The sequence below is a fragment of the Ciconia boyciana genome, chromosome 1, assembly GCF_034638445.1.
Source record: "Ciconia boyciana chromosome 1, ASM3463844v1, whole genome shotgun sequence".
NCBI classification, from domain to species: domain Eukaryota; kingdom Metazoa; phylum Chordata; class Aves; order Ciconiiformes; family Ciconiidae; genus Ciconia; species Ciconia boyciana.
The window spans coordinates 144,112,394-144,136,569 of NC_132934.1; the positions used below are offsets into that span (position 1 = coordinate 144,112,394).

General features: G+C 38.7%; 1 protein-coding gene across 1 annotated transcript; it reads left to right on the forward strand.

Annotated features, from left to right (window-relative positions):
* The first annotated feature begins 366 nt into the window (after nucleotides 1-366).
* On the forward strand, nucleotides 367-15,658 carry CRLF2 (cytokine receptor like factor 2). Its single transcript, XM_072853169.1, has 8 exons — nucleotides 367-442; nucleotides 7,331-7,442; nucleotides 8,175-8,347; nucleotides 9,940-10,079; nucleotides 10,817-10,979; nucleotides 12,956-13,070; nucleotides 14,103-14,187; nucleotides 15,386-15,658. Exons 1-8 carry the CDS (start codon nucleotides 367-369, stop codon nucleotides 15,656-15,658), a joined length of 1,137 nt encoding a protein of 378 aa, XP_072709270.1.
* The last annotated feature ends 8,518 nt before the right edge of the window (nucleotides 15,659-24,176 follow it).

The following is a 24,176-nucleotide window of genomic DNA, read 5'->3' on the forward strand; positions in this document are numbered from 1 at the left end:
TGAGGTCAGTGTCTTCATCCATGACATAATGTGGCTGCAGCTATGCACAGCTACCTGGTCCTTGTTTGGATCAGGGCTACAGTCACCTCTGATTGATACAGCTGTGAAAAGATAAAGCAAAGTGCTGACAAGAGAGATACTCATATACTGAGAAATTAATTTTATTTTCTTTAACATAGTATGAAGAAGGTGTGCATTCCGAAGTCCTGCACTTCTGATTCGTTTATAGCTACAGATATGTCAATTTTTTATTTCCTGTAGTCATTTCCTCCAGTTCCCTCCAGCCTCTGGTATAAAGTGATCAAATAGTAAAGTCCAGAGATTACGATTACTCAACTTTTCACAGTCTGTTGTGTCATTCCAACCATGAGACTCATCTTTCAAGCATGTTCAGTCATCTTCACACTGGGCAACCTGGTGGCTTCTCAGTCACAATCTCCTGGTAAGTTCAAATCCACAGATTTTTATTTAAGAAATTGATATATTAGTTAGCAATATCTCTGTGCGTACTTTACCTGATGTGTTACAGTAATGCGTATGTTTTTTGGTGAAAAGAATCAACCAAACAGAAACTTCTATCCAGCAGACACGAAAGTGGATTGTTTAAAAAAACCACTAATTATGATGATAATAACAGATTTCTATGAAAGTTTTCTAATTAAAAATCAAGGCAGAACTTCGTAAGCTTGTGTCTGTTCTTTAAGCAGGACTACTTACTGTCTAAGGCATAGGTTATAACAGAGTAGACTGCATCCAAAAAAGGCTAGCCTTCACATTGAACAAAGATGGATAAAACAGATTCCAGGTAAGACTTCAGGGCTTAGTATTCTGTAAGAATGAACACAATGGGAAAATATCCAGCAATATCTTGTGCCTGAGAAACTATCAAGGTAAAAATACTATTAAACATCAATATTAATAGAGACATTAAAGACTGGTTATTTGGCTACCTAAATATAAGAACATCTCTATTTCATGTTTTTGTCTGGAATGCCATTACTTATAGCTTGCCAAAGATAAATGGATTCTTACAGAAATCAAACATAGGCCCAACACATAGACCGATAATCTAATCTTCACTCTTGTTAATTTATCACAAGTTCCCTGTCATTCTTTTTATAAGGCGAAAAAAATACTTTAAAGTTATGCTGTCATCTTATCAACCTATAAATCAGCTCTTTGTTCTGCTGTACGTACGGTAAGTATCATTTTCGGCAATGCAGCACCACCTGATTCTCCAGTGTTAATTGCTCCTGTGAATCACTGGCTCTCCTGTGAAGGGACATGACTCTTTCCTGTCCTGAGGCGGTAAGCACCTATAGCCATGCTGTACCGATGGCATGACTTTGTGGAACAAAAGTTAAAAATTACAGTTCTGGTGTTTATTTGATGCAAAGTGTCGTGATGCCCAGCAATGGTTGGCGATCTTCCAAAAAAACCACCACTCAGTTTGATGGGTTGTAAGAATTGTGCTATAAGGATTATGCCTTGCCTCAAAATGTCTATAAAAAACTCTCTCTTGCTGTCTTGTTCCTTTTTTTGAAAATAAGTTCTCTATTCAGTCTCTGTCTTGTGCATTCAGTTCAGCAGTGTTGTGTGCAAGGAGTTGCACTTTCGCCTACATGTGTTCCTATTAATGAAATGAAACTGTTCTCATAGATTGGTAGTATTAAGAGTAACTAAAGACTGTAGGCTTAGATCTGGGTCTTGCTCTCCAGTAGTTTCTATACAGTGTGCTGCAATATGTGGAAGTTCAACATGTGGTTACTTATCAGGTTTCATCAGTGTGAGGAAATCAAAAGTGGTTTTTCTTCTTTGTTATGTTTCAATGAGGTTGCAACTGTTCCAGTACATGCATGTTCCATTCTGTTATCTTTGCAGATTGACATTCTGTCTCTCCTCTTTCTCTTTTTCGATCTGTTCCGTGACATTCAGCCTTTTTACAATGTTCCCCTTCAATAGTATTTTTTCTCAGTAATAAACTTTGAAAAGTGGCTTGGAGTTGGAATGTACTTGCCCATATTCTTGCTCATGGTTGTGTCTTGCATAATTTGTTGCTCAAGGAAATTTCTTTTTTTTTCCCCTGTAAAAGTACTTTCTCCACACAGCATAGTGGTATTTTCCACACTTCTATATTCTGAGAAAAGCTAGGTGCCCAGCAGTGCCTGTGAGGTTAAAGACTTGTGTGGAACCCTACCAGTCCCCATCTGGTTTTACCGAAGACGTAGACTTGGATAATTCTCTCTGAAGTTCATTCTCCAGGGCACTGGTATGTGTCCTACAGCACTGCAACATACTGTATACCTAGCTAGACCAGCAGGCTGTCCTCAGACAGAAAGTTGCTGCCACCCCTCTTTAGCCCAGGGACTGCCTATTCATAATGTTTTTGATCTTTCCATCTACCCATTATCAAAATACAAAGAATAATGATAAATGTGTTACTTTGGTCTATTGTGTGCCACTAGGATCATGAATAGAAGAATGCTTTAAGTAATTACAATTACTGTGGAAGAACTGGCATGTTAGCTGAGAATGACCCATGGTGTTACAGGTGGATTCATAAAAATTGCATCATAAAGAAAGGGAGAGAAACGGTCCCCTGTATTCTCTTTCTCTCTATCTCTTTCCATTAACAAAAGATATGAATGATTCTGCCTCCAGAAGTACAGATGTATAGGTGCTTAAAAAAAAAAAAAAAGGAAACTAAACACCTTTTCAGTTAAAGGCAAAGGAAAGATCATCAGAAGGAAATACCGTATTTCAGATAACCTGTACATATCCTCAGAGGACTTGATGTCAATTTAACCCAAACTTTAAAAACGTCACTTAAGCTATGCATCTTTTCATGTTGAAATGTGAATTATGCAACATATACATGCTAGAATTTGAAAAGATGCATGCAAATGTTTACCGAACATTTACACAAAACACAACTCATACCACATTCAAAAAGGCTACAAAACTCATGAAATCAGAAAGCACAGTAGAAAATTGTCCTGACTAGAGCTCTAGAAACACAGTCTTTAATAATATAAGATTGGTAAAGCCTTTTCTGTCCTACATAGCTTGTTAATTATGTTAGGACTGATTTCTTATGAAGTTCTTAAAAACTAGAGCACAGGAAAGAGTATGTATATATCACCAGATAGTTTATTACAATTTCTGTTCTATTTCTATTAAATGGTTCTATTTATTCTTAAAGTATTTAATAAAGTATTACCTTCCATTTTAGTACATAAATAACTGCAGTTGCTGGAGTTCATATTTAAATGTTAAAATCCCAGAGTTTCAATTCATAATATGTAGGTTTTTTGCAGAAAAAGTTTCTGATTCTAGAAAGATTTATATGTGTTGTTAAGTTAACGCACTCTGAGTAATCCTGCTGAAGTGAAGTGGACTACTCAGAGTGTGCAAAGTTAAGTCCATCGATAAATCACTGCAGGACTGGAGCCAAACTGATATTCTTCTCTGTCATCCAAAAAAATATGCATTGCCAAACTCAAGATTTAGTGTGCATCTCTGAATTGCAGCCTCAAATAAGTAGTATAGGGCTATCATAATACAACTGAAAAATAGAGAATAATGAGTGTTCAAGGTTCAGAATGAATTGGTGACTTTTGTTGCCTTCTAACAGGCCAGTCAGATCAGAGCCCCAGGTTTTACTTAGTGTCCACTCCTTAGTGTGTGGAAATCCCATGTAGTCCCTCCGGTTTCCTTATTATCCATCTCCAGGGCCAAACATGCCTCGGCTCACCCACTGAGAGTTCAAAGAGATCGAACACCCCATTAAAGGAACTTTATGGGATTTGATGCTGGTGTCCTTTTTGCATTGGAATTGAGGGAGAATGTGGCACCCTGGAAAAGGATTTCAACAGTTGGCCTGTACGGAGAGGGAAGGGTGGGTTACCACTTTACCAAAGTCTTTACTTTTATTTCTCTGTTGGCAGGGTCGGGGTTGTGGGATACATAGTCACAGGTTCAAGGAGCTTCCCAAGCACACATCACCTATTCAATCTAAATATTGGCACCATAGTTTTTCTCAGGTGTATACAAAAAATTTGCATGAGCAAATTCTATGTGTTCTCTCTCACAATTAATGAACCAGTGCTATCTGTGTTAATTCCACCAATTTATCTATAAACATATTTTTTTTAAAAAAAAGTTATTTATACTGTCCAGTAAGAGAAAATTTGTTCAGAAAGACTAAGTAGTACAATATTATTTTACCACTCTGAACTTGGAGGGATAAAACTCATAGCATTGCAGTATTTTCCTCTTGGAGGTATTTAAAACAAGCTTTTCCTCTCCTTTCTTCTCTTCTTTGAATGGTGTTGCTTATTTAGGTTATAAACTCCCTTTTTCCTCTTCCTCCCTTTTTTCTGTACCTGTACAGCCCTTGTGACCAAATCGACTGAACACCTCAGAGCGATTAGAGCCACTTTTCATAGCAAATTCTACAAGATCCCTCAAAACCTTTACTGATCATTTGGTGTCTGCAAGCACCTACTTTTCACCAGTAAAGATACCTCTTTGCTTTACAATTCCCTTCAGACTTCAGATACTAGCATCTCCATGGTACTGAGCAACCTGAGACCAATCTCATATATAAACCCAACCTGCTCTATTTGCTGAAAACTAGAAATCAATGCAAGCAGATCTTTCACGTTGTGGGCCAACTGCTGCAACCTCACAGCCGGAGGGCAATGGGATAAGCGCTGGGTGTTGAGCCCACCCTGCAAATAATGGAAAAATCACCGACATGTTTTTCAATGGGGCTGCTCAGGTGCCCAAGTCCAAGTGAGGGTTTTGAGCTGCCACCTTTTGTCTGGTAAGGGTCCTGGCACAGCCTGGGTTAGTTGGCTATGCCTGAAATAGGACTCTAAGATATCCACTCTTTGTTATGTCCTACCGGAAAGACTGCATGCCTCTCTGCTTAGCACATAGCCTATTTGAACATAGCCTTTTTGTCAAGTGCAGAAAACGTCTGTGCACAGCTCTCTGCAGAGATGTTAAGCCACCTTCTGAGATTAAACTGAAGAATTTCATTCTTGTTTGACTTAAAAATTGATTCAAAACCATGCCCTGCAAACAGCATTTTGCCATCTGTCATTGCGCCAAACTATTGTGCACATAGAAACAGCATCATAAATTAATTTTGAAATTAGTTATCCTTGAAAATTTGTGATTAAGAAAGCAAGTACTCTTCCTGGTTTTATCTTCATAATTGAAGCATGGACATTAGCAGTTCTTTCTCAAAGAGAAAATACCTGCAATCAGACTAATTATCAAAAAATGGAAAGTACATATTTTGTTGCTTCTAAAGGAAATTAAAAGGATTCATTCTATACTCATAAAAATGATCTCAGGGCAGTACAGTATTCTTCATTCACTAACATCTATATTATTTTTTATAATGCTAATTTTATTTAAAGATGGAAAACATGTAATTAGACACTCAAATATACATTAAATATATGTTTAACTGTCTTTATAGAAAATCTGAGTCCAAGTAGTCATATGGATTTCAGTTACACTAAGTGTAACACTATATAGTGTAGAGTACAACCATGCTAGAATTTAGGCCAGAAAAATTAAAATGTGTTAGTGCAATTGCAGACCAAGAATCCACTGTTAGGCACTGCTGTCATATTTCTTACTGGCTTTAGTTAAAGATAAGATCATCTCTTAGACCTGCTGAGGGCAATTACAAAGGGCTTGAGGAGTTAGGAAACAAGAGCTAGGTAGTCTCCTGTAACAGAAGTAGAACCAGCTGGGTAAATTCCATTTTATGATAGCTTTTGAGGTCTTGAAGTTCTGTTTTTGCTTCAGTGTGTAATAGTACGGACTTCTCTATTCTTAAGAAAAACACATGAGATTTTCAGTTTGAGAAAACAATACAGAACAAACCTGCAGGCATTAGTTAGGAGATGGAGGAGTTAGTTTCAAGTCCTTCTCTTGAGTAAGAGCAGAATCTTTTTTACCAGAGTTCCATGAATCACTCAGCAGGGACCTGCAGCTACATCTACCCAGTGTCTCTTGGATTTCTGTCATAACTGTCTCTTGAATGATTTTGACAAAACAACATGTTATAACACAATTACACCTACATAAAAATGTTTTGACTAACTCTAATTACAGAAGTCATGAAACACTTAGACGCAGAGATATAGCCACGAAAACAGGCAAAACCTTCACTTGAACCCACGTGCCTTTCTCACACTCTTAGTGTGATTACAGATCAAAAGATAGCAACCATGAGGATAGTTAGGCCTGATTCCCATGAACGTTCAGGATCACTGTATGTGGTAAAAAGCTCATAAGAAATGTTTGAAAATTTTTCCATTTTAAACTCCTTCAGAAGTCCAGAGCAATCAAAGCTAAAGTCCTCTATTCTCCTGCTAGGGAGGAATATTCCAGCAAAAGTTTTTAGTAGTAGACACTTAATGTCTGGAGACAGCAGTCTGCAAATTCTACCCTCAAGTGGTTTCTTGCTGATATTCAAGATACATTTTCTTCCTCTTTGTTCATTCAAGTAAATATAATTTCACATCTTATAGAATGCAAAATAAATAATTCGTCCTTCTCCTTGATATAGGATGGATTTCTAATCCTTCTGCCTTCTTAATTTCTCAATTTTTCAATGTCAGATTTATCTTCAGTGTCTGATTGTGGAATCCTGATGGATACAGAATTAAAATACCCGTGTCCAAGGCAAGAGCTATAACAAGGAGAAGGTCAGGAGAGGAAATAATATCTGCTTGCAGTCAGAGGACATTAAAAGATCTTGCTTGTCTGTAAGGTGGAATTGGCCAGAACCACATAGATCAAATATGCAGTACACCTACTTACACTGATCTGCTCTGGGTTCCTATAGGTCTTGACCTGGTCTTGACCTGTGGTGTTAGCCCCTTGTTTCTTACAGTAAACATTTGACAGTTTACACACAGGCTCCATGTGGCATTAGTTCCCAAGTAGTTTTCCTTAACAGGAAAACCTTAGCAGGTATTATGGTGGAAAGTCAGCCTCAAGATATAGGCCCTATGCATTGCATACACATGAACCAGTGTATACCTTTTGGCCCAGGGACCATGGGGTGCTCTCTGGTGTTGCTGTGCATGCTTTCATTTTGCTATTTTGAAATTCTAATTTCAGCCTCTCTGGGTTATTTTACTCTGTTTCCTTGTGTTTTAGATATTCTTCTGTCTTCTTATTTTATGACCATCTGAGTCTACTGCATACATATCTTTGAAATACTGATTGCCTACCAATGTCAAGGAATGCTTTTCAGACTCACTGCTGAAATCATATTCTCTGTCAATGTCCTGGGCAGGCTGGAAAGATGCCATCAGCACCACAATAATAAATTTCAATAATGAGAAGATGCAGATCACATGGGCAGCAAGAGAACTATTTCCCGGCAAGAATGTGTCATTTTCTTATACGTGAGTATTGACAATGCCTATTCTTCCTTTCTTAAAGGATTTACTTTGGGAGGCTGAAATATCTAAGTCCATTTGAGTCTTCCGTGAAGTGTACCTGAAAATGCTTTTAACATTTGTTAATCATCCAGCATGAAACCTGTTTATATTCACAACCTGCTACGGAAGTGTACAAATCAATAAGCCTGCTGAAGAGTCAGTCACAACAGTCATTATATGAAAGATTTGTCCCTCTTCTGTTGAGCTAAATGCTAATTACACTATTGAAAGTGTTTTTTCCACATATGTGTGTATATTTTCCTTGTTAACTGATGTCATTAATGACTAACAGAGATTTAGTGTTTTGGTTAAAGATAGTTATAGCGCTTGATCTTCCCTTTTCTTTCTGGGTGGTATATGTGAAAGAAATTTTAGCAGTGCAATCTTGGAAACAGGTTCATGAAAACATCTGTTTGAGCAAGTCATGCTCTTATTAGAAAACAAAAACAACAACAACATGAAGGAAACTTGATAATTTCAGACTGAATCAAAACCCAGAGCTGGAAAGTCAATGAGATTTGAGTAATGAATTCCCTCACACCACCTGAGATTTGCCACATCAAAAAATTCCATACGCAGACTTCCCTTGGTGGAAGCATTTGAAAAAGAAAGAAAGAAAAGAACAGTAACACAAAGCAATTAACTTGTGTTAACTGGTAAGAGTGTTCCATTCACCAATTTTTTTTTCATTTATAGATTTGATGAAGGCAAGCACAAAGTTTGGAAGCCATGTCCCACCTATTTATTGGATCAAGATTATAATTCTGGATGTCTTTTTAAGACAGAAGGACCCACCCTTGCCATCTCTATCAGGAACAGCAATGGAAGTGAAGAGCTTTTTTCTAAAAGACTTAAATCTGATTTTTATAGTAAGTATGTAAAATCACAACTACTTTGGTAGTCCCAGTGTCTTCACTGATTCTCTAGTTGTCCTTAGTTTGAGAAGAAATCAGTTATATTGGTGTATAAAACGTTGTCAGTGTCCGTGCCAAAACCAAACTATAGTTATTTCATCTTGATTTTCATCCCTTGCTGTCATCAGTAGTTACACAGGCCTGTGTGCAGCTGCAGCTAAGTGGCATTACATGGGACAGTCAGATTTGTCCCAAAACACAGTTTCAAAATCAGAATGAAAACACTAAAATATATGGGTGTGCTTAGTCTAGTGCAGGCCTGCTCAGTATTCATATCAGGAAAATGAGTAAAAGTTGATAGTTTATTGTTTTAGTGCTGACTGCGTGATCTGGCTCATATTTTCAACCTTCCATTCTTTTACCATCTTCCATGGGATGTGAGGCAGCAAACTACTTCTTATCAAAAAGGCTGTCATAAAACCATCATCAGATGTCAACAGAAATTAGTTGAGTGGCTCTGGTATAATCTGACAGTGTAAAGAGACATCCTTCTACTAGTAGAGAGACAATGTTCCTGTTTTTATTAAATCCCTCCTGCCTCCAAATACATATTTCACATCTAGTGTGAGATTAGTTTACCAAAATCTTCTGGAACTGCACATAGTTACAGCATTTAAAGTGGAGGGATTTTTTCCAATAAAAATCACACAGAAAATATACAATGCAGGATTATCTGAAAAAAAAAAATCCAAATGCATTATTAGCATTTATTAATAATGTTTTAGCAAAAGGGATTAAACAAAAACCTGTCAAGGCACATCTAACTTTGAGAATGCTTTTATATCTCACAATTTTACCAATATCTGGTAAATTATGGAAAGCTGCAGCTGGATCCTCGAATTTTGGCTATTAAACACCCACTGATAGTAAAATGAATTTCAAAAGGGTAGGTAACAAAGCACAAATATCAAGGATCAGACTTAAGTCTTTAAATTAGGAAGGCAGAATTTTCATAATACAAAAAGGCAACTAGAAGGATTGAGAAAGCAGGTAACACTCTTCTCACCCCTTTATTTCCCACTACTGAAGACTAACCAGCTACATAGACCAAACCATTGCATGCTCTTCAGACCATCTGAAAACAGTGAGGGGTAGATTCAGTTGTCTACAGGTAGGCATCCAGTGCTTTTTGCAGATGCCCCACCATATCCCATATAGCCTCCAGCAGCTGCACAAGTGTGTCTTGCAGGTTTTATGGTACTGAATTTGTCAGTCCCTTTCCAATGAAGAAGACTCTTTCTTTCTCTTGATTGCAGGGAGTATGAGGAGACTAGAGTCCTTCCTTAAGTACTTACAATAGGTTCCTGACATGAGATAGTATCTACCTTTGAATGTGACTCCTCAAATGGTGAGCAGTGTCATGGTGTCAAGCTCCATTTTGATGTTTAATAGGGAGGTCAGATGCAAAAGTGAGTCCTCCAAGAAGAAAGTCCACCTTCTTCACCTACTACTCAGAGAAACATTGAGACAAGGAAGCAATAACAATAATTTTAACTGCAAAGTACTTCTTTTTAAGAGACTATAGCACAATTTGTTTCTCTTCTTAGTAAAGCCCAATCGACCAGAAAATGTGACCTTCTTCTGGAAAGAAGACACCGTTACTGTAAGCTGTAATAAACCAGAGAGAGCTGTGAAGTGCTTGAGACTTGAGCTTCAATATAAAAGCAAGTTTGACAAAGACTGGCAAGTGAGTTGGACATGACATTTTTAATCAACATTGGAAGGAGCTGGAAGTAGCATATCCATAGAATGTAAAATAGACTTGTTTTCAAATTGTTCTCCCATCCTGTATTTTCAAATATAGCTGGTAGCAGAAAACAGTTAGATTTTTAGGATCCTGGATCCCTACCATGCCAGAAATCATTTACTTTTTGAGTTATATCTAGTTGCCACCCAAAGAGCTGAGGACAATCTAATGGAAAGGTCATACATTCAGAATAGAGGAATTTTGAAAACAAAAGCAGAAAGCAGAGTAGAGTTAAAAGAAGAGAGGAAAAAGGGAGAAAAAACCATGAAATAGAATGAAAGAAAAGAGATGACACAGGATTTTTATTTATTCTAAAGTTAGCTGTTAAGTGTTTCAAAATATTATTTCATTGACTTAAACCTTTCCAGTCTCAAATATAACTTGTAAATATTTTGTGGACTGAAGTGTCTTTGCGTATCGTAAATATGCAACTGTAATATAGTGCACTATGTAATGATTGTTATGACCTTCAACTCAATATCAGACAATGAGGAATGGCTATGAATAGTGAAAAGTCAGTCAAGAACCATATTTCCTTGAAACTCAGAGAGTTAAAATCCACTTCTGAGGCTTTGGGTTGGCCTATCCCTTGTCCCAGTTGTGACCATGACTGAGTGTAGCATTCTGAAGCACTGTCTTGAAAACCAGAATTAACGATGATATGCCTTCCTTCTCAGTCCAGAACTTCTAAGTGTTGCAGTGTTGGAGAGCAAGGCTTTGATGCAAGGAAATGCTATTCTTTCCGGGTCAGACTGAAGAGGCTAGTACCCTACTGCAACGTAGTCAATTACAGCAGTGACTGGGAAGCAGAAACATTTTGGATGAATGGCACATTATTAGGTAACAGCTGTGCTACATTCATATATTTTCTAAGTAAAAATGGGGAAAGGGTGACTGCAAAAGAGGTTGGGAACATGCAGCAAATTAATATGGTGCTGTTGTGCTCCATCTTCTGTTATCAAAGGAAGTTCATGTGAATGTCTGATTGCCCATGTTTGACTCCTGTCTACTTTGTTCCTGATAGTCCATAACACTATAAATTTATGCCATAATCAACAAAGTTAAGAGTGTCCTTATTATTTGTGTTACAATAGTGTCTAGGGTCCACCAATGACAGCGATGTGATGTGGCGGGGGGGGTGTATGTCCACATATGATATGTAGACATCAAACCTGAACCCTAAGAAAATCCTTGATGCCCCATTTTTTAAGACAGTTTGTTTTGAAAGTACATCCAGTTGAACTACAGGACCAGAAGTCATAGCAGTCTGATGCTCATATGTGCTGGATTGATCAAAACAGGGAGGATGGGGGAAAAGAGATGAAATGGAAGAAAAGTCAGTATCAGCACTGCCTTCCCAGCAGACAGACACATTTAACTGAGTGTGATTGACCATCTTTGATGGAAAAAGTATTTCTACTGGTTATCAAAACCAAAAACCAAATTTGCTGTAGTAAAGCAAAGACTATACACCATCCCAGCACATTCATATCGTATCAGCTAAGCACAAAATGCCACCCACTAGGCTTTATCAGAACTATGAGACAACTAGATGTCCAGTGTACCCAGATCTCTAAAATGCAATGGGCTATTAGCTCACCTGAAGAAAATCTGTATACAAAAAGCTGGGATGAAATCCTGGAGCACAGACATGTGTAGCCTGTGCACTAGTAGTAGCCACAGTGCTGACCTCCAGGGAAGCCTCCTCCGCCATGCAAATTGTGAGCCTGCAAGCATGTCCTCTGGTGTGGCTGGAAAATGCCCTTAAGAAAACACAGAGGACAATGTCTCCCTGTGCACCTCTGGGAGGTGAGCACACAACAGCCCTACCTGGACCATTTGACCAGAGGCTGCCAGCAGGTAACTGCAAGGATGGAAAGCACAGAGGAGACAGACTGATGGTTCAGTCGCTTTGGGTGCCCCTGGATCAGAAGTGACATTGGCACAGCCCCTTCACTGGGGCAAGCACTTCACTTCAGAACTTTAATGAGTTATTATTGACTCCAAATCTGACATCAGAGGAAGCCATGAACAAAGCTGTGCTCAAGAAATTTCATAGACTCTGAATACCTTACTTGGGGATCACAACTTTTCTGTTGAAGCTGAACAAAGAAGGCAGGTGGAACAGTCTGGACAGTTGCTCCTGTATGAATAATCAGTTTACTTTTTATAGTATTTACACGGAGAGCAGAAGGTCAGTAGTAGGAGGCAGAGTTTTGAGGTGGCATTACAAAAGCTGGACAAAAAACACTGAGAATGCCAAAAAGTGAACAAATGCTTTAGCTTTATATAGCTGTGTGTTAGATGATATCCTGCCACTAGTTACTTTCTGGGTATCAGCACTTGTGTTTTGCTCGCTTTTTGTTTGCTGGGATGGGGGAGTGGTTGTTTGTTTGTTTTATCTTGGGAAATAAGACATTTAGTCTACATGCAAAATTGCACTTGAAGCTTTAGTGATTGTAAGTAGGTGTATGTAATACAGATCTTAACACAAAGTTGCTGTATCACTGTCAATGCAATGTGAAGAAGAGAAGAAATGCTTGATTCATTCATAAAGCCTCTACTCTTTGCCTCTAAGCCCGCTCCTTTGTCCTGTACCAAGTCAATTTAGATAAATAAAAGCACAGTTTTCTTTTGTTACAAGGTTTGGGAAGGATGGCTTTTCTTTTCAGTTTCAATTGAACAATTGAATTTGTTTTATTTGTTTTTAAAACCTTATTTTTTAAAGAAAAGTCAGTGTTCTAGCATGATTAGGAATATTTACTGTTAAAGCAAAAAATAATTTTTTCACATACTTTTTTTGTGATTATTCCTAGATTCATGTGATGATGATATAAAACCTCAGTCAAACATAGTAATTATTTTAAGCTGTTTGCTGTCAGTACTTCTAATGAAACTTATCCTCTTGATTCTTCTGTGCAAATGGCAGAGGTAAATATAATTTTATTGGTTACTACTAAATATCTATGTCATGAAAATAGAGCTATCATTCAGAATCAAGTCTCTTAGCACTCAAAATTCTTATCTGATAAATGAAGTCATCATACAGATGTAGAAGTCAGTAGCTTAATTACTATTTGAGGGATAATGCGTCCTGGCCTTCCAAACACCAAGGCCTTTAATTTTCAAAACCAGAACAATTCTAGTAAAAGACAATGTTTCAGGATAAAATTCTGTCTCTTCCACTTAATTTCTTCTCTTTTTTAGAAATCTGGTTAAATCCTGAGAAGCCAATTATTTTGGTTATTTCTTCTGAACTGGCATCCTTTTGTGCAACTTTCATCAGACTCAATGTCTGTTTGCAGTAGGCTGAAGTAAGCTTGAGTGCATTCATCTTTAATAAGACTATATCAATATCTGGATTTGCAGTTGAATGACTCTGTTCATGTTTAGAATCTACAATTTAAAAAAACCCAAACCACCAAACAACAACAAAAAACCCTGCAAAGGCCCCCAGTTTTGGCTTTTTCAGTGGAAAAAAAAGCCAAAAATGCAGTATTTCTGAAAATGAGCTGAAAGTATAGGGGTCTCGGATAACCTTTTTAGATCATACGTTGAGTTTTTTCTCCTATACTTCTATGTTTCAAGTTTACATTTGTGTTCACTAAGTCAGGCAGTACAGCTGGTTGCTGCACCATCTTGCCTGTCTAGAGGACTCTAAAGCTCTGACTACTGCATGGAGCAGAATGGCACTTGCTGACTAGCTGGAAGTTTGTTCAGAGTCCAGATTTTACTAGGATGGGTTTGGTTGAAAATCCAGCAGAAAAATCACTCTTAGCCTGATGGCATTATCATACTCTTATAACTGCTTTTTTACTTCAGAACACATTTAAAAGAAATCAAGCCTAGAGTACTGTCATGTAAAATACATTTGTGACGACAGAACTGTGCTGAAGTAGATTTTTGTATGAATGACTATACTGTAACAAAACATCGATTTATATTTTTCTTTCCTCTTTGCAGGCTTCAAAAGTTAGTCATGCCTGCTATACCAGATCCAAAATACATATTTGCTGATCTCTTCAATGATCATAATGGGAACTTCCAGGTAAACATTCCCTTCCTAGCAAGGCTGTGAACTCTACAGTGTTGAGAATAATTTGAAAGTAGCTACTGATACTTGCTCTGCATAGACATTACCACAAGCACTCTCCAACCCAAGAGAAAAGCCCTTCCCCTCGTGCAAAATTGCCAAGAGGATCCACAGAGCAAATACCAGAGCTCATACAATCAGTGTAGTGCTCCTTTGGCACTGTGAAAAGACACTTGCTATAGAAAGAGACAGAGAAATTGCTGGAGAAGAATTTAAGGGTGCCCAGAGGCACAATATCCAGTGAGATGCCATTGTGGTGTTTGCATCCATTCCTGCTTGGGCAGTTTGCTTCAACCTGATCTTGCCCTTTATATTTGTGAAGTGCTGTGAGACTTAGTACTGAGCCAGTGGTGGCACTCATGCCTTTGGAGACACCAGTCACGGCAGGAAGCATCCTCTCTTAGCCACAGAGGTATATGGTCACTAAACTTTTAGACATGAAATGGCTGTCAAAGGAATAGATCACAGTTTTTGCTTTAGTTTTCTTACTGCTTCTTGAGTCCATGACATCACATATGTGACATATTTTTCTGTATTAATTGGGCTGTCTTTATGATAATTGCAACTAAGTTTCCTCTCAGTGGAGACAGGTCAAATATTTACATTTTCAAACCCAATGACAATATCAAAGAGCAGTAGTAATGTTTCAGTCACAAACTGAAAACTTTCTATATATAAGATAGCTTTAAACTGAAACTGAAGAAGAAAGACATAAATGCAAATTAATACTGAAGCTTTAATACAGAAATGCTGTGTTGTGTAAATCTCCATGTAAACTCAGTCTCAATTTAGATTAAGTCAGGGCTTGGGTCAAAGAATGCATGAGTCTATCAGGGAGGGAACACCATGTATTTTACACATCCAAGGTTTTCTAAAGGCCCTGATTAAATATGAAGATGTTTTTAATGTGGTCTCGATAATAAGTAGGAGTTTGTATGCATTTGTGGAATCCTGTCTGCTTTCCTGCCATCCTGCCTTTCTTCCATCCTGCTATCTTATGTCCTGCTTGTCTATATTGCTTCCTTTTCACCTTCTCCATTGTGGCTTATCCTGGGAAGATGCCATTACTAAAGGAAAATCAGTGACTGTACAGCCAGGTTTCTTTCAACTGATAACTCAGTCCCTGCCAACATCAACATTTTCATTTTCCTAGGAATGGTTAGACAAAACTGATCATGCAGTGGTACAAACCAAGCTAGAATGTGAAGAACCAGAGTGCACCATTGAGGCAGAAAGCCAGCAAGAAGATGAGAAGAATAGTGACAAACAGAGGCCTCAAGAAAAAATCTTCAGTTTTTCAAAAGCAGCTGAAAATAATGACCCCAAAGCAGCTCAGATCTCCTGCCTGATGCCAACATCCAACACTATAGCTTCTTTTGCTGGCTTCCAGATTTTAATGAATGATGACATGTATGTTATGTTATAAAATTTGCATAATGCAGAAGGTGTTAGGAAATTACATAAAAGATCTTGATGAGTTTAGGGGAGTGGCTGAATAGAAAAGTTTGCCATGAGTAGACTTACATCAAGAAACACACTAGGCTGAGTTATTTCATTTCAGATCTGTTCTTTCCCAGCACTTATGACCACTTGGGCAGGCTCAGTGTTTGAAATAAACACCTGATAATTTATAGAGTTAGGATTTGTTGTTCTAGTTGGGGTTTATCCCTAAGACTAAACTGAGCTCCATTTTCCTGCTGTGGACAGGAGAGAACAAGAGCTCCTCCATAATACATGTTCGCAGAGCTGAGACTCAGTCCTTGTGCTTATGGAGCACGTAGAGCAGTGCAAACCAGTGCAAACTACACATGGGCCTCCTCTGAGGTCAGGTCCTCAACATCTTATAGTCTTTGTATGACTAAGCAACTTCTTCTAGAAAGCTGAGGTTCATTTTGAACAATATTTATATTTAACTGAGATGCATTTATTCAAACTGATTTTTAGTGCAATCAGCAGCTGTAGACCCAAATTAGGATTTTTTATTCACGTTGCATATACCAGCCTCTTGTTCTCAAACTATGTCCTAAAGTTTTCTAAACATACCATCTTTTAAAATGTTTAATTTTAAATTTCAAATGCAATATACTATGCAATTAGACCCCAGATAAAAAACTCTTGACTATTCTGAATTTCCCTGTATCACTTAGGTTACATGCTATTTGAAAGCAAATTTTGTAAAAAAGTTTAAGTGTTAAAAGCATCTATGATATGGGTAAGGCTTTGTAGATATACTGTGATTATATGTTGAATTAGCTCCAGTTATTTACCTGGATATCAGTCAGTCATTAAATGAATTTATCAGTTGACTAAACTTTGCCAATTGCATACTTTCATCAACTAATTTATAGTGTAACTTGGAAATTGCACATAGCAAAAAATTATGGTGATTAGTAAAATATTTTTAATTCAGTGCTTAAAAAAACTTCAAGTCCAGATCTCCTTGGGAATAGTAAACAGTAATATGGATCATTAGGTCTCAAAATCTGTTTCTAGGACACCCAGTTTGCTGTGCAAGGAAAAATCCAGAAATTTTCTGGCCAATAACTGGGAAACTTAACTGGAAGGGTAGTTCAGGCACATTCCCCAAGTTTTTCTTGATGTTACCTCAGATTTGATTGTTCACTAACAAGATTAACATGCTAACAAAGGATTTCCCATAATCCTGAAAACAATTCTGCCTTTTCCTATCTAAAACAGATGTGAACAAGTTTTTGGGGGCCTTTTGTACACCTATGTTTCTGAACATTTTTTATAAAGGTAACCATACAAAGTTTCAATAGCATTGTAAGAATGCAATGGATTTTAAACTAATGCAAGCTGCACGTAATTTGATGAGCAGAATCTGGCTCAGCTCAGCTCTTCTCATCTGATATAAATTGGCATTACTGCATGAGAACGAAAGAAGTTACAGCGATTTACAACAGATAACAACCTGTTCCAGTAATAATTCAAACAATAAAGTGGGAAGTAAAGCCCAGAATGTATTACTTAGTTACTTCATGTTTGAACCATGCATACATATGGTTGTCTACAGAGTTAGCTAGATACCTTAATTAAACCACTTTCTGTTGAGCAAATACTTTTCTGTCTCAATTCAAAATGTTTTAGTGTATTTTCCTGAAATTTTACTGTGGAAAAAAAAAAAGATGAAAGTCATGTTGAAATGTGCTGTTTAAACAGTGTTCTTGAACTGAAATGTTATAGTCACTTAAGTTTTTAGTACAAACTATAATATCTTGTATTATATTTTATAGACATAAAGGTTCTTTTTGTGTATGTATGCAACCATATTCACATTGTATATAACAGACTAGAAATAAAAAAAATAAACCACCCACATATCTCAAATATATATTTTTAAAACATCCCCTTATGAAGAAAATAAAACATAGGGAATTACTGAAATTCAAAACAAAGCATTTTTTTTAAAAAAAGCTTCCATTCTTGGGAAACTCTAGCAAAATGTCTACAGAATGATGAAGAACATGATTTAAGCAACAAGAAAGGTCCTTCCCCAAATACTGACGATGATTCTATCAAACACGGTACAAGACACATATCAGAGCAGCAACACTCATTGCTTGTGGGTGTTGGGGGAACCCAAGCAAGTCCCTGAGCTCTGCTCTCCTGGCACCTGCCATAACCCATCTCTGATGAGATGTAGACCCTGGTAGTCCTCAGCCACACTAGGCAATGCTTCCCCAGGAAGGGTGCCTGGTGCCCATGGCACCCTTTGCCCCAGCTCCTGGCATGAAGAGCTGGGAGCCAGCGCTCCTGGGCACCCTGTGGCTTCTGAACAACTGCTCAGTGAAAGATCAATGAGAAGATCAGTTAGAGTATGAGAAGCTGGATCTAAATAAAAAGTCTGAAGGGTGGAACAAAATGTCTTTATGAAAATACAATTGTATGCTTTCTACACCAAATCTAAGAGGGTTTGGATGGATCTGGCACTTCAGTGAGGAATATTAGCAAGCCAGATAAGTTCGAGAACACAGCTTCCTTTCAGTTATGCTGTATAACCAATCACCCCATCTTCCTATCAGGATTGGTTTCAACTTTATGACATATTGACTGAAATTATACCTTTAGCTTACACAGGTTATAGACTTGCAAGAGCATCACTTTGGTCCCAAGCTGTTCAGGAGAGGCAGCTGCCTCCAACAAAGCTTTTAATCTTCTAGGACTGTGACAAAATGCTGCATATTACCTTGCTGTTCAAATAAGGGGTACTTTCTTTACATTATAAAAATGAAGCTTTCTCATGCATCTGCCTGTTGGCCTAATGCTCATTTTGCAGGAGAGTGCTGGGCAGCTCTGCAGCAAAATTCAAGAGCCTTTGCTCCACATGGTTTACTAAACAGAATAGCAGGCTGGCTTGCTGCTTTTAACTACTGTCACAGTGACTAGTTGGAATGACAGTAACATGAAGCTTCCCTAATCGCTCATCTGCCATTTTCCATTGTTTTGTCACCACTTTCTCTTCTGTTCATTCTCCTCTCCTCTCCTCTCCTCTCCTCTCCTCTCCTCTCCTCTCCTCTCCTCTCCTCTCCTCTCCTCTCCTCTCCTCTCCTCTCCTCTCCTCTCCTCTCCTCTCCTCTCCTCTCCTCTCCTCTCCTCTCCTCTCCTCTCCTCTCCTCCCTTCCCTTTTCCCAGACAGTCACACAGCCATGCAGCCCATCTCTCAGAGCAGGCTTGCAGTGATTCATGCAAGCCTAGCTACAAATGAGCAAATTAAATGGCCAGACAGGAAAAGGTCTGTTCAGCTCCCCACAGTGAGAAGAAGGGTACACCGCAACTTTCATATCTTCCTTCCTATTTATTCAAAAGTTGTCATGTTCTTCAAAGGCATAAATCCCTCATGCTACATCTTGTTGCTAATTATATCCCACAGAAAGGGAGAAACTGTGTATCATATGGTAGTCCAGACTAATTGAACTGTATTTTCTCAACAGCAGAACAAACAGACTGTATATTTATTCCTCATGCAATTTACGCACTAGCTCTACCAATGCTGAGCCAATTTACATTGATAGATTGAACATCTATACTGTTTGCTTTGCTTTTGATGTCTGATTTTCAGTGAGAGGAAGAATAGGAGGAAATCACGTGGTTTGTTTTAACAAGTAACAGGACTTATTGAAGCCAGACTTGCAACTTCTGCTTTCCCCCTTTTTTTTTTTTTTTAATTACATTAGTGTTTTTCAATTTATTTGGAAATATGTTTTGCACAATTATAAAACACATAATTTCGAGCAGAAAATGGTTGCTTCTTTTGCAATGAACCTAGAAGTTTCTTACAGTGTATTCATAAACGCTTTCAAAACCATCCTTGCATTTTTTCGTGGTTTACATTTTTACAGTCACTAAACTCAGCCATGCAAAACATAGCTGTTTTTTTTTTTCCCTTTTCCTGAAAACAACGTGAGTTGCAAAGACAAAAATGGAGGGTCATACTCACTGAATGCTTGAAAGACTGGACTAGATACAATGATTTCTTTTGGAAAAGCCACTCAGGTCTAAACTTGTCAAAATACCAAGGGCAAATAGTCAGCATTTTCCATGGGAAAAGAAAACACGGCCCTAATTGACCTTTTGTCATTGAGTATCTAAGTAGACATCTATCATTGACTAATCTAGTAGCCAAAAGAGTGGTATTATGCAATAAGAGAAGAAATGCAATAATAACTCATCCCCTCCTGAAGATTTCTCATAACCCTTATGATTTGTGAGCTGAATTAGTGACACCTGCAGGGCTTGCTCCTGCTCAGTTTCTTGCTGGCAACTGCTGGCACAAGGTTTTGTGGATGGGAAATAGCAGGTGTACGCTCACCCTGAGTGTACACCTGGTCCCTGTGTGCATCCACGCTTGCCATGTGGCAAGTCTGGAGAGAAGCCCCAAACTTGCAACAGGAGAAGCTGCAGCTACTTGGGGTTCCTCTCTCCTCCTCACCTGGGTGCGGCAGGGCCAGGGAAGCAGGCCTCTGCCTGCTCTGCAGAGCCTGGCTTCCTTCCGTGCCCCGCAGCCTTTAGGGGATGCTCTATCACAGGCTGCAGATGAAGGAGCCTGTGTCTGTTTCCTAGTGAAATAACACCATTTCTTTCTCAAATCAAAATCCATGGGATTAATGATAGGATTTATGTCTACCTGCTCTGTGACTGAAGCTTCTGGTTTCCTAGTTTTAGAAGATAAATGTGAGAAAGAAACAATATGCACCATATTAAAAAAAATCTCCCCTTATGTATATGAGCAGGCTGAAAATGTTGTCAGAAGTGGGACCAAAGGAATATCTTTACCTTTCTGAATTATATAATATTATAATTATACAGAATAGGAGAGGAACAAATATTGTCTCATGGTTCTATTTTGCTTTCTTCCTCTCTGTTTTTCCTTGTATCAATATACCCAAGGATCACCATTTTTTTGATAAATGTTTTCATGCTCTACATTGCTCTGCAAAAGACTTCTATTAAAAAGTAGCCTCTATTGCTGTGTTCTTGGAAGGTTATTAAAGGGAAGAATATAATCAGTTTCAGCTTTTTAATAAGAAAACAAGATGGGTTGTTAAATTGTAGGCAATAGGTCTTGTAAGGTCAAGAGACAGAGCGAGCTATATCCTAACATGAGCTCTCTGCACTGCTAGGTAATTATATAAATAAGAGGAAACATTTCAGCACAATCGCCTTAAAGGATGAGATACCCCTAATACTTGTCACTTGCACAGAAGCTGGGATATCCATACAAGGCATATGACTTCCTTAGAAAGTGTGTTTAGTATACCTCTTAACTGGGGAAGAATTTAAAGTCGCCAATAGTAAGATAGAGAGGGACATGTATTACCTACACTGCTGTATCTCAGCACAAACAGCTCTGTTTTGTCCAGTGGCCCTTTGGTGTGATGAGGTCCATGGAAAAAGGATCAGACCCCCTTTTGGTGGGCATCTGCATCTCTGGGCGACAGAGCCATATATCCTCTTACCCGTCTGAGCCAGCCAGGCTGGAAGTTTTATTTTTGTGAAAGAGCGAAGCTTCAATAGAAGGGTGGCATACACAAAAGCACCATGGTTTTTAATGAGTGTAAGAGGTCCTTCTTATTAAAAAGAAGAGCAGTAAGAGTCTGACTTCTACATGTCCTGTGAGTCCTCCAGCTGCTGAGCTGTAAGGTTAAATAGGGAGAGGGTGAGGGGAGGGTCACTCCCTCCCCTTGGTAAAATGAAGGGAAAATTTCAATTTTGCATGCACAAGGAGGCCTAAACTTCAAAGCTATATTTGGCCAATGATAACAGTAAATAATGCTTTCACCTGAAATTCTTAAAGGGTGGACTTTCAAATAGTAAATTTACCACCACTTAAGTGGATTCACAGGGACAATGGGACACCACAGCCACTTACCATGTCACACAGGTGTTGCCCAGCATCTCTTGGATATCCAAGCAAAACACAGACCAGGACAGCAGACCCAGGCACACCGGTCTGCTAGACAAACAACCACATTTCCAGTGCATTAAATTGTCATAGATCAATGAAACTAATAGATACAGACAAAAGTCTGCCTTTACTTTATAGTAAATCTTGCCAGGAGCAATGGTGTTACCACTAGAAAATGGACGTGTTTTGGGATTTCTCCCTCATTAGGTAGCCAAGACCTCAATCTTCATTTCCACCCAAAAAATTCTTGCTGCGGAAGTTGTGAAGCTGAAGTAGGCTTACTGTGGGCCTACTGATACTTGCTCCACCTCTGAGTAACTTACCTTTGTGTATGGAGTTTGCCCAGGGCTTTTTACATAATAAAAAAGGAGAGAACGCCCCAAACAGCCTGGCTTCGGGTTTGCATGAGTCACTAGAAAGGCACAATAGAGCAAAGCCACTGGAAACAGATGGTTTTGTTTCCTATCATATTCTGCAGATGTTCATAAAAAAAGCAAAGCTGAGTTGCGGTGCTTCTTGTGCAATTTTTCCCCCATTCATTCCAAAATATTTGAACTTCAGTACAAAAAGCAGCAGTAAACAAAGGGCCTAGCAGATGGTTGAGAGCAGAGTTATCGTTCACGGTATCTCAATGCGTGCAAATGTCTCATAGCTCTTGCATGCTATTTTGCAGAAGGTGTTAGATCACAATCAACAACACAAAGGATTTGAACACCCAGGTACGGGAGCAGATCTCCACATCAGAAAATTCTCAGTGGGTTACCACCCCCCAGACTAAAACAGGTAGCACAGCTAATATGGTGCAGATTAAAAACAAGAGGTAAAAGAGGCAGTCAGAAGAGAGTCTGTAATTCCTCTTAATTTTGATTAAACCCACAACTGTGAAGTTATTCCACATCTTGGGTTGAAATCAGTCAAATCAGAATTGTTTTCAAAGTTTACATCCTGGCTGAGGTGCTACTTCTGCTACCATGGGATGCAGTGGGAGGACTGTCCTCAGCAGTGAACTCAAGGGAGTGGGGAGAAAGTGGGAGCATCTAAGTGTCATAGTTTTAAGAGACAACGCTCAGACAACTAAATGATGTGTTTTGACAGTATGATTTTACCTCAAATATTATATATCAGCCTTTTACAGCACCATTTGGTTTGATGTGAAAGTGTCTTTAAAGAAACCAAGCAAAAAAAATTTGCAACATACCCATAAAGCTACCGCAGTATTAATGGGCTCTGTTGTATGTCGAGGAGGAATTTGGCAGCATTTCCCCATATTCTGCTGGGCAGTTTGCAGAATGTGATATCTGTTGAATGCTGAAAAAAAATCCAGTTGGTGTTTGTTCTGTTGCAAGATATTTTGATGTGGCTCTTTGCAGCTGAGAAACCAAAGGAGTTGAAAGACAGAGAACTTATGCAACCTTTTGTTCTAGTGCTGCTTATACAGCAACAGGGAAATTCATAGAAAAATTAAATTACTCTTTTAAGAAACGGAAGAGCAATCTAACTGGAAGGACACTTTTGAAAGTGATGACTAAAAGTCTTGCTTATATAAGCCTCTGTGATTTTGTACTGCAAGTACATTAACCGTACCACAAAGTCAGAAAATTTATAACCAGTGCAATATAGACACCCTCCATTAGCTGTTAAAATTTAAATTTTATTACAGACTTCCAAGTATTGTTTAGGAAAGACACTTAAACAGTCATTCCTAGAGAATAATAAAACCTGAAAAAAAGAGGAAAGCCAGAGGGTACGTTCCTCTTCCTTTCTTCCTCCTTCTGTAAAAAACACAAACAATCTTTTGTTTTCAAACTTATGCCCTTGCTTAGCTAGAATAGAAATCACAGATCCACACAGAATCACAGAAGGGCTGAGGCTGCAAAGCATCTCTGGAGGTCATCTAGTCCAACCACCTGCTCAGAGCATGGTCAGCCACAGCTGGTTGCCCAGGACCATGTCCAGTTAGATTTTGAGTATCTCCAAGGATGGAGACTCCACAACCCCTCTGGGCAACCTTTTCCTGTGTTTGACCATCCTTACTGTAAAAAGTGCTTTCTTGTGTTCAGATTTAATTTCACCTTTTTTGGTTTGCACTCACTGCCTTTTGTGCTGTCACTGGGCACCACTGAGCAGACCCTGACTCCGTCTTCTTTACTGCCTCAATTTGAGTATTCATACACTTGGATAAGATCCCCCCTGAGCCTTCTCCTCTCCGGGCTGAACAGTCCCAGCTCTCTTAGCCTTTCCTTGCATGAAAGGTGCTCCAGTCCCTTAATCATCTTTGTGCCCCTGCACTAGACTCGCTCCAGTATGGCCGTGTGTTTCTTGTACTGGGGAGCCCAGCACTGGACCCAGCACTCCAGATATGCTTCACCAGTGCTAAGCAGAGGGGAAGGATCACCTACCTCTACGTGCTGGCAAAGCTCTGGCTAATGCAGCCCAGGAAGCCGTTAGCCTTCTTTGCTGCAAGGGTGCATTGCTGGCACGTGGTCAACATGTTGTCTACTAGCTTTGCCTTCCCTGC

Bases quoted from the DNA above. Each gene is read 5' to 3' on its own strand.
- CRLF2 (XM_072853169.1), top strand. From the start codon at position 367: ATGAGACTCATCTTTCAAGCATGTTCAGTCATCTTCACACTGGGCAAC. The intron at 443-7,330 runs GTAAGTTCAAAT...TGTCCTGGGCAG, and splicing joins TTCTCAGTCACAATCTCCTG to GCTGGAAAGATGCCATCAGC. The intron at 10,980-12,955 runs GTAACAGCTGTG...GATTATTCCTAG, and splicing joins GATGAATGGCACATTATTAG to ATTCATGTGATGATGATATA.